This window comes from Branchiostoma lanceolatum, chromosome 4, assembly GCF_035083965.1.
Source record: "Branchiostoma lanceolatum isolate klBraLanc5 chromosome 4, klBraLanc5.hap2, whole genome shotgun sequence".
In the NCBI taxonomy this organism is placed as follows: domain Eukaryota; kingdom Metazoa; phylum Chordata; class Leptocardii; order Amphioxiformes; family Branchiostomatidae; genus Branchiostoma; species Branchiostoma lanceolatum.
The window spans coordinates 11,921,610-11,932,318 of record NC_089725.1 but is presented as its reverse complement, the minus strand read 5'-3'; the positions used below and the strand labels follow the sequence as shown (position 1 = coordinate 11,932,318).

Here is a 10,709-nt window from a genome sequence, read left to right as displayed (position 1 = left end):
CTCCATGAAAATCTATGTTACCAGGATCAACGTGATAATGGAGAAAGGAAGCAGGTATCGTTCTCCCCGGAAGTTCGGGTTTCTCAGATCGATAAGAACACCACTCAGTCCCGCCAGCGCTCTCCACTCGTCATCAAGTCATGCACAGCCCCCGCCAATGTCAGACCATCTCTGATTTGTCAAAAGGTTAGACATTTTTGATTAGCCTGGTATTCAACCTATTCTAGCTCCATTCAATCTTATGATCGCTTCCCTGCAAAATAATTTAACCCCTCTTAATAGAGAAACAATTAAATATCTTGAGCATTTGACTATTTGCTTAAATCTATGCAAGAGTGGTGAATGGATCTAAGTCAAACAGTCCTCATGATGGCATAGTTACACCACTTCTGAAACGTATTTGATTCACGAAATTATGCATGAAGTAAGGAACAAATTTGTGAACTGAACAGAATTGTTCTGATAAACCAGCTATTTGATATTGCCCTTCTTAGCAAATGAAGAAAATTAAGGGCTCATTAACTCCTCTTCCTTTTTTTATTAATCAATATTTTACATGCATCAATGCTCTAGATGATGCTACAGAAAGCCAAAAGGAAAGCTGGAGTAGGTAAGACCACAGAAACAACGTCTTTCAAACAGGCTGACTCAGGCAAAGAAGCTGGAGAGGAAGGGAGGCGGAGTCGAACTGAGGGCAGGGCAACACAATCCTTCAACAGCAGTCTCCTAGGTACTGCCCATTGCGTCTCCCACTTCTTATCTTATAACCACTTTTACAAAGTCTTGCACTCCGTGCTGTTGTTACTTACCAAAGCTGGATGCAGTAAATGGACTGAATCTACTAAAACTGTTTTAAAAGTGAAAACGTATAAGAATAAACACATTTTAGAGAAATGTTGTCTCAACTGGAATTAACCAACAGCAAGAGATATTTTGTAGCTTTTATTGTCTGTTTCTTTTGGCTAAGAAAAAAAGTTAAGTTTTAGGGCAATGTGTCTTTTGAGCGTAGATGTAAAGTAGAGCTACTTTTGTAGCCATGATAGTTCTGGGCAAACTGTACACGGATTGTGCTGCTTCATGTTTATGTTTAGTTAGTGAAAATCCCAGTTTGAGACTTGACACTGGGAGCAGCAGCAGCAGTGATGATGAGGAGGCAGACTGGGACATAATGAGAGAGGCTGCTAACCCACAAGGTGAGGCATGGATGGGATACTTCAAAATCTGTTTACCAACACTTTGGATGGCTAAAAATGGAGTCGTGTTTATTTTGTGTAAAGTTTGACTGATCATCATGTCCACAGCTCACGTTATGAATTACGAATCATTCTGTGTGTATGCCTCTTGTGCCTGTACAGCTGATAGCCAACCTGTGGCAACAGGTGTACCAGTTATAAAGAGGCATGCAGGTGAGACAATTCACCATTATCATATTACTTTGTTGTACATCTTGGAATGGTGTCAATAGATGTTTTTATACTATGAATACCGGTACATTTAATGATGCACCTTAAGTCCCAGATAAATTACAACCTAAGTTACTGTCTTGAACTGTTAGCTATGCCACACAAATTCAGACTTGTCCAACAGAGATCTGTCCTTGGCCTCCGCAGATTACCTACAGTTGAACTCAACCTTGGTAGACAACGCCCTGGCCTGCAGTATCCTGAAGCTGGACCCTCCTGGAGTGTCACCCATAGCAGGTAGGGGGAGCCTTTGAGTATAAGAACTGCACCAAGGTGAGAGAAAAATTCCAGTACCCTAAATCATTGTTCTTATCTGCAACAAACTTTCAACCATTTTTCTCCATTGTTGTTTTAATGGACTCAAATTTCTCATGACAAAGTTATTTCATCTTTCCTTTACACATGTACAAGAGCAGTGTCTTGGCTTGTAACAAAGCTATTGGATCAGTTCGCTTTGTACATGTTGTAGATAAAGGAATCTACACGTGTTAAATTTGGGAAAATTCCTGTTTCAGTTCACTTCAGTTTTCTTCAGGTGTGGTTGACTGGTTTTGCATTGTCATTTGGATAAGTTGAAATCCCCCGGTTTTAAATTGCATGGGCCACACAATTGTGTGGACACTACAATAGGGGGCTTGTCCACTGGTAATGTTACTACTTTACTCGTACTATATGTGCTGAGTGCTGAGCACCGTTATTAGAGTCTCTATACCGTTAGACTTTTTAAAAGCTTTGTCCCATATATTTCCACCGCTTTCCTGTCTTTGTTAGATGGTGCTCGCACCACCAAGGCTCTACTTGATGAGGTCACACCCCTGTCTATCAAGACCCAGCCCAGGACACAGATAGAAGGGATCTCTCAGAAGCACTCTGTTGAGAAAAGGTGAGGTCATATTGGCACTTCATGCAAATTTCATCTCAGCAAAGGTTTCCTCTACTTCCTCACTGAAACCAGACTGTGACTTGGGCTTGAGGAAGAGTTACACTGCAGGTTTGCATTGGGACTACTAAGGCTTCTAATGTGTTATGGCCTATGTTGGTCAATATTTTGACAATGGTAAAGTCCCACTTCATTTCAGCCCTACAGCATCGGCTATAGCTAAACAGTCCTATTCAAGAATGACAGTCTCTGTCACATCTGTAAGCAGAGTTAGTTCTGTTGTGAAGTTCTTGTAATGGAAGAATGTTTTGATACAGATAAGAGAAGCTATCTATATCCACCTCACGGTCTGCTGAAAAAAATGCTTCATTCAAAACTACTTACAGAATGTGTCTGTCCATGGTGCTGAATGAATCATCAAATTGTTTCTGAATGAAAAAAATGAAGTCAGCTCTTTAACCAGGGCGTTGATGGTATTGGCATTTGTGTGGACTAACTCCTGCTAATCTTGATGTGTTGCAAATCCAGAAGATTCTTGAATCCAACTAAAACTGGAGAAAAAGAGACCTCTCAAGAGCAGATTGGAGGTGAGTCACTTCACGTAATTGCTGTGTCAGTCAACATGTTGATGTCCCTATTTGCATTTCAATGAATCATAGCTCAAGCATTTCATACATCTAAAGTTCCCCTGATATCAAATATCCACCATTACACGTCTACAGGTCAAAGAAGAGAAGACCAGTAGAATAGAGCTTGCCTATAAAGCACAAAAATGCTGAGCACATTTGAGGTACAACCTATTTTAATACAAATAACAACACCAACATGCCAACAACACACTCATTGAAAAGAAAAGTGTGGCTTTGTTCATTGTACTAGGTGTAATGTTCTGAGTGCATATTTTTGTGCGATCTCTCTTTTGTTCCATCACATCTTCAACTTCCCTTCCAGATGGGATTCAGGATGTCAGGAAGAGAAAGTCTGAGACCAATCAAACTTCACAGTCAGGGCTGAGGTCTTCTCTCAATGGTTCATCACAGGTAATGACTTGTCTGGAAACATGATTTTGCTTTGTCACCTTTTTGTCAGGTTATGTAGCAAATCAACTTAGTAATGCATAGACGACTTAGTATCAAACAACAGGAATTCTAAAAGGAAAGTTTCCTCTGTATTGTACAGGGCAGTGGCAGCAAAAGAGTCCGCTTTTCTGCAGATCTCAGTGCCTCCACAAATAACGCACCAAAGACAAATGCCTCCCTGGTTGTCAAGTCCATCAGATCAAGCAGTGAGAAACAACAGTCCATGTCCAACACAAGAAAGAAGGTCAGTTAACTGTAAATTCATTTTAAGTTCCTAGTGCATCCCTGTCTTGTATCAACCAACGAAAGGGTATGTCACCCCATAAGGGGCGGTATAACCCCGATGCACGTTGACTGATGATCACAAGGACTGAATTTTTTGGGAAAGGTCTGGTGTTTGCAGTGTTTTATGTTGTTAGAACAACAGTAGTAACGTGTTGCATGTGTTAGATACAGTGTAGTAGTCAAGTTGCCCAAGGGGACTGCAGCAGTCATTTGTCGATGTTTTGTTTTACATCAAGACTTTGTGTGTCCATTCTGTGCAGGCCCCAGTTACCCCTCACCATTCTACAGGGAGAGTTAGACAACGAGTCAGCACAGCAAAGAGTAGCCATCGTGGCAGAAATGTGACTCTACAGGCTAGTGTGAGTTTCTACACATTCTATCCCTCAGGTGCTGTTATAGGACATACTGTTCAGTAATATATTTGACAAATGTGCTGCAACAGAGTACTAGTAGTACCATAGTTATTCACCTGGTGGTGCACTTGCATTGTATGTTAATCTTCATTTATTTCCATTTTCATTCACAAAAGATTGCAGTTTCTTCAGGGTATGTCATTCATACTGTCAATGAGGACTAGCTTTTCATATTTTTTGTTTCGGTAGAAAGCACATTGTTGTACTCTGCAAAATATATTTCATGTTATTCTGAAATGATGTTTTTTTGCAGAAGGACCTGTCATCAATACATCTGCCAACCTACGATGAAAGTGACCTACTGATGAACAACTCTCTTCCTGGAGTAACTGTCAACTCTCAAGAGATCACCCCAGATTCTCTGTCTTTTGAGCAACAGAATAGAACCAGTGGAAGTGTCAAGGTGAGTGGTTCAGTAGGTCATTATTCGTGGTTAAAACAAGCCAATACTTACAACGTTGTGTTGAAAATTTTTTGAAGAATGATCTTGCAGCTTGGCAACATAAAAGAATACTAGCTCTGTATGAATCATATATTGGATCTAGGAAAATTAATATTCTGATTTCATCACTCAGATGTCCGTTTGATTCTTTTATGTCCCTCACCAGTGGTTGACCTCTAAAAAAAGGCCAGGGTCGGCAGGTTTTTGATACTAGTAGGGTCAGTCCTTAACCAGGAAAACTCAAACTATTGCAGTCATTGGGGACAGGAAAGGGTACAAATACTTGCAGACATCCTTTAGTCAAAGTACAGACATCCTTTATTCAAACTCCTTCGTTCCTTCTTTCTGTTTTCCTTAGAAAGGCAGGTACAAAGCCAGGAAGCCTGCTACCAAAGCTCGCAGTACAGGGACAACCCCCACCCCTAAAACACAAGCTTCTGCCAAGGTATTTACCAACCCTGCTGCAAGAAAGCTCCTATTTCTTGTATTTCAAGGCTTCCTTTAATTCACTTTCATCATGCCATTGAATTATGTGACAATTCTGTGTTTTTTCAACAGCGTCTCAGGCGTTGGTCTGTGTCAGAAGCCTTCCCTCAGTGCTTTGTTGAGCAACAGGAGATTTACAGTGACAAGGCGGCCGCGGTGCTTATGGCAGTGAGAGGGGAGTCTTCTGATGAAATGGATGCAGAGGAAGGTAACACTGGTTTGATATTACTGTAAATTTATTCAAGTATGCAGTTTGTGGTGAAGTGAGGGGGGAGGGCATGCAGAAGAGCAAATACATGTTTGCGGTGTGATGACTTTGCAGTGGAAACATGAACTGCAAACATGAAACCACAGTGACAGAAACGTATTAATTGTATGTAACTACACATTCACACATTTAAGTACTGTACAAAAATTTATATTCCTAATGCGACTAGACAAACCTCCCATTGAAAAACACGTCTGTTCTTTTATATCTACTATAACCGTAAAGCGAGGAGAAGTAGAATTTATCTAATGATAGCCATATTCTTTTGTATACGTAAACTGTACTTGTTTTTGTTTTGTTGCGACCTGTACTTAGCCAAGTGTGGCAGAAATGTGCAATAAAGGTCTTCATTCATTCATTAAAGCAGGAGTCACATGTTCTGTATCATTCCTTTGCAGACATCCTTGAAAACCTGATGTACACAGCCAACACAGGAAAGGTTTCAATAAGGGCACAATAAATAGAACCTTATCAACGCTACAACTAAGACGAGCTTCTCTGTGTTTGGAATTGTTACTGAACAAAGTACATTGTACAGTAATATTGTTCATACTCTTTGTAAAGAATACCTAGGTTTCCTAACAGGAGCCTGTATTTGTTTCCCTTTATGCTCAGGTACTTGCATTATTGCTCACATTGTGAGAATAGTCTATATGAAAGATATGTCAAATACAATACATGGAAATGTTGTACTGTTTATATTGAAAAAATATTGATAAGGATTTGGTAGCTTTAAGTAACAGAAAATATTTGTGTCCAAAGTTCCCTATGTTTGCTGTTTGAACTGATACAGTCATTAGTGCATATCTGTGGAAAATAGGTATTCAGTAAAAGGTCAGTCTTAGCTGACATTCAAAACTACTGTCAAAAGAAATTATGATATTGCTAATACTTTACTTTCCATTGTGATTTACATAACTGTTTGCCCCTCTGTTTAGAGTGTATCTTTTGAAAACTTTTCAACTTGTGTAAAAGTGTATTTAAACAAAGTGATATAGATCTATCTAGGAAGCATTTCAATTGTTACTTTTCTTCATGATACGAAAAAAGTACTAGTATATTTTACTAATATTTGTGTCACTGATGGATCTGTAACGAATTCAAATAAATGTATTTAAAAAGTCTCCATGTTTATTGTGATATATTCCGACTAGACCGTAGATTTTAATGTTCTAGCTAGTTGCCTAAGGTTTTGAGTCACTCTGATTATATATTCACCGTGATTTAAAGCTTTTGGCCAAAGAACTTTACTCGTACAAGTCTTTTTTCAACACAGGTAGATGTACTACAAATGGGACAATCACAAAACATTTAATGCAAAAATTGCTGCTTAATGTTTCCATCTGTATGACTAGTACGTATGTCACTTGGCTGACATAAAATGCACTATTAGGTAAATTCCAGCATAAGAATCAAAGGTTACCTTTTGTAACTGAGTCTAATAATACACATTGTAAAACGACTAAACCAGTATCCTACACAATGTCCATATATATCACCAAGCTTAACATGTACATTTTACACATGATACATGGCCAGTCCATAAAAATTAAAAGCTAAATTCTTGCAATGAACTGCTGCTTCAATGGTTTATCTTTTCTTTGTGAAATCTAGCGATGTACTTTATATGTGATGCTCGACAAGTGGTCACTATAAACAGAATTCTTCCTGCTTGAGATATTGTTAAAAAAATCCAGTGTGGATTGAGCAAAAGTAGCTATGGGTATCAGGTGACCTCAATACAGAAGCATCTACTAGACTGAGTTTGATAGTATGTTCTAAAAATAATCTAGACCAAACAAAATTCATGGAGATCCACTACTGCTTTTTCTTTCCCTTCCCCTTGCTTGGTTTTGCCAGCAGTGCTGGATCGTACTGATGTCTCTCCAGACCCTTGACAGAAAAGAGTCTGCTGGCTCTCTCCTGTAGCGTACCTCCACACTTCAGTCCCAGGGCCATGAGCGCTCCCTTCAGCCGGTCCAGTCCCAGAGACTCCAGCTCTCCTGCTGAACTGTACTCACTCAGATCAACTGCTTCGGGCTGCTGTGAAAGGCAATGATACAACATCAACGATAGATAAGAAAATAACGTGGGCCAAAAAGTTTGAATCTAATAAATCTTGTACAAAGAGCATAAAGGTCTTGAAGTTTTGTACCATGTATTGTAATAAAGATGTACCGTCAAAACTGTTGATTGAAAAAGTTCATCACTACAGTTCATTGGCGAAGGCCTGGAGTATCATAAACTTCTTCAGTCAATCCAAAAGTCTCACAAGAACTATCACATACCTACGAACTCACTGGAGAATATGGACAACCTACCACTTCTATCTTTGACTCCAGCTTGTCCCCTCCTTTCCTGTTGCTTGTGTCAAGGGATTCATACTTTGGTGGACTCAGGTCCTGAAGCAGACCTGGTCGCTGTTTTCCAGCCTCACCATCGCTAGAACCACTTCTGGGCTCCACATCTGGCTTCTTAATGTCACTTTCACAGGCCTCTTTAGAAGAGCTTGAGGAGTCTTTTTCATAAATGGCTTCAGATGAACTTGTACTGGAGTCCTCTGTTCTACTGCTAGCTGCTGCTGAAGCACTGCCTGCTGCAGCACTTGCACTGCTGGCAGAGGCACTGGCCTTTCCCTTAGACTGCTGAGACCTGAACTGGTCACTGGACCCCCCACCGGAGCTGCTGGAATCGTAGTAGGCTGCTGCAGCTCCTACAGGTCTGGCAGACTCTTCATCATCACTGTCACTGTCAAGACTGTCCAGGTCATCCATTCCTTCCAGACCAACCCTGGGGGTACAAATGACTCTGTTATCATCCAAAATTGATGTGATACACACAAATAATAAATAACATTTTTTTTGTCTATTATGTATGCAGTCATTTCAATACCAAAAATTTTCATAGGCAGGAAAGCTTACCAAGTGCAGAGCTTCTTTGTGCCTGAGCTAGCAGGGCCTGCCTTCCTCTTCTGGCCACCTCCACTGGCTGCTGCTGCTGCTGCTCCACTGCCAGATGGCCCAGCCTTCTCAAGTCCTGGGGAAACACGGCTTCATAAGTCCATGCTATAATCCTGTAGCTCATTTTACATGTAGCTTACTTGTCCTCCCCCACCCACAACTTAACACTAACAGGGTGTTAAGTTGTGGGTGTTGAATTTTAGATACAGATTGTAGATGGGGGGGTTTCTATGAAAAGGCAAGGGGGAGCATTGCTAAGGAGTGGAGCAACCAGGGTGGTGGTGTGTGGTTCCCCCTTCCACGGTGTAGAGATTTAGAGGATTTCAAGTTAAAATGGGGCTTTTTCAGACCTACAGTACCTTTCTGAAGAGAGTCAGACATCCCCTCCATGATCTGCCTCTTCTGTTTCTCATACTCGGGGTCATTGAAGAAGTGCTTGTTCCTGCCCATCCGCTCCTCACGCTTGCGTCTCTTCTCCTCTTCACGTTCCCTCTCCCGCTCCGCTTTCTTACCCAGCCATTCCTGCAGTCTGCAAAGGATAGAGTTTAGTGGGTTAACTTTATTTACATCGCATATTGTCTACAAATGCTGCAAAGACAAGTATGCAGAATAACATCAATCAACAGTTTCCAAATACCGGGTGCATGTGCACTTTTGTGCACCCAAAAGTGGAGCTGTGCAGGTCATTTTTGACCAGTGCACCTAAATATTGTTGTATGGTAAATGTATAATTGTATTCGTACATCAGTAAATGTATATAGAATATTTTTGAAATTTGTTGAACTTTCTTTGATGTATTACTTGTTTAAATTTTGAAGTAGCTATGAAATTACAGATTCGAGTTCTCAAGAGAGGCAGTCAAGTTTGTAATTTTGTTTTGCTGACATTGTACTTCATTTCAAGTTGTGCACCCAAAATTCTTTCCGTGCACCTAAATTCTTAGGTAAGATGCACCAAAATGAATTTCAAGTCCTGATCAACTTGCACAGAATTACTGAGAGGAGAAACAAAAGAGTTAAGAACTGACCTTTTCTCATCGTTGACATCCCTCATCCTCCTACCACTCAGGTCCCTGCAGGCCTCGTGATTGGTGGTTTTCTCAATCTGTGCACCGATGGCTCGCAACATAGACCCGAAACCTGCACACGAACAACAGTTAGTCACTGTCACTGGTTTGCAATAGATACGTGTACTTGTAAAGTAAGGTAAAGCAGTCATCCCTTAATTGAGGTAAAGCATGATACTTTTTCAAGTAGGTAGTGGAAGTACTAGACTAAGTGCAAGGCGACTTCACTACGTGTCATGTTTTCCTGCCAAGCACACCATATCACCCCTACTCTTCTCGATAAGTGTGTTGGGTTCTTCAACATATGGTCAGAATCTGTCAGTCTGCTGCAATTACATAACTTAAACACCCCACAAAATACCAAAATTATAGGCAGCTTCTCCTTACTTTGTTTTGTGTACTTTTTACTGGAATTGTTTCAGCAATGCTTAGAATAAAGTGAGATGTCATACCTCCTTTGCCTCCCACCAGTCGAGGCCAGACCCTGTACACCCCTCCCGGCTGAATGGTATCCTCTTGCTGGACAATCCTGCCATGGTGTGTCACCACAAGATCTTCAGAAGAAACTCCCTGTCAAAGATTGTATGTAGTTTAGAAAGTGTACATTTGCATGTCAAGTTTTATAATAATTTACATCAAATGGTCGAAATAAAGACTCTTTTAATAGCTCTTTCAGAACTAGTATGTGTTTTTCATAATTTCTTATCGCGTCTCACAAAATTCATCATCGCAAATTTCGCCAAGACCACGTTTGTTACAACAACACTTTGTCTTGGTGGAGACCGTTTTCACTTATTATACAAATGTGTTTAAACATTATGTGATTTGTTTGGGGCTTAGCTAAACTCTATAGAAGATTAGCAGTAACATTAGTGATGCTTACGTAACGCAAGGTGTAATCATAACCCGTTACAAACCCGCTTGTTGTCTTTAAACGTTCCATACCAACGTCCAACAACTCTACCAAAAGTGTTCCACCTTCGCCCCCCACCCCCATCAACCCAGTTGAGAAAAATTCAGATGACTCTCGCTTCTTACCTCAGCCCCGCACAGAAACTGTTTCAGAGACGTCCCTGACGATGTAGGATTGATCGTCACACAGCTCAATCTTCCATGTAGTGATGAGACGTAAACATTCATGGTGTATGAATACTAGCATTCAGACAACTGGAAAACGTAAAATTTCAGAGTGACGCAGAACGAAACGATGGCGTACCGGAAATACTACGAATCAGATTCCCATTTCCGGTTTAGCGAAGAATGTTCCACTTTACTACAGGAGTGTCTTGTTTTGTTAAAAATACCGACAATGTTTAAATTTCGGTAATCAAAAATATCCATTTCATACAATCATATCTGTATGTTAT

General features: G+C 40.4%; 3 protein-coding genes across 3 annotated transcripts; 2 read left to right on the top strand and 1 right to left on the bottom strand.

The window, feature by feature from the left end:
• The first annotated feature begins 1 nt into the window (after window position 1).
• Window positions 2–3,683, top strand: LOC136432606 (uncharacterized). Its single transcript, XM_066424012.1, has 9 exons — window positions 2–186; window positions 574–730; window positions 1,092–1,193; window positions 1,356–1,406; window positions 1,611–1,700; window positions 2,235–2,346; window positions 2,872–2,930; window positions 3,295–3,383; window positions 3,523–3,683. Exons 2-9 carry the CDS (start codon window positions 574–576, stop codon window positions 3,673–3,675), a joined length of 813 nt encoding a protein of 270 aa, XP_066280109.1. The 5' UTR covers window positions 2–186; the 3' UTR covers window positions 3,676–3,683.
• A 262-nt stretch (window positions 3,684–3,945) lies between these two features.
• LOC136432607 (uncharacterized) lies at window positions 3,946–6,440 on the top strand. The gene is made up of 5 exons (XM_066424013.1): window positions 3,946–4,066; window positions 4,374–4,523; window positions 4,921–5,007; window positions 5,121–5,256; window positions 5,715–6,440. Exons 2-5 carry the CDS (start codon window positions 4,425–4,427, stop codon window positions 5,774–5,776), a joined length of 384 nt encoding a protein of 127 aa, XP_066280110.1. The 5' UTR covers window positions 3,946–4,066; window positions 4,374–4,424; the 3' UTR covers window positions 5,777–6,440.
• Window positions 6,441–6,605: 165 nt separating this feature from the next.
• LOC136432604 (splicing regulator SDE2-like) lies at window positions 6,606–10,556 on the bottom strand. Its single transcript, XM_066424010.1, has 7 exons — window positions 10,381–10,556; window positions 9,795–9,912; window positions 9,304–9,415; window positions 8,636–8,805; window positions 8,238–8,352; window positions 7,638–8,106; window positions 6,606–7,359 (listed from the first exon to the last, which is right to left on the bottom strand). The coding sequence occupies exons 1-7, from the start codon at window positions 10,480–10,482 to the stop codon at window positions 7,135–7,137; spliced, it is 1,311 nt and encodes a 436-aa protein (XP_066280107.1). The 5' UTR covers window positions 10,483–10,556; the 3' UTR covers window positions 6,606–7,134.
• Window positions 10,557–10,709: the final 153 nt, after the last annotated feature.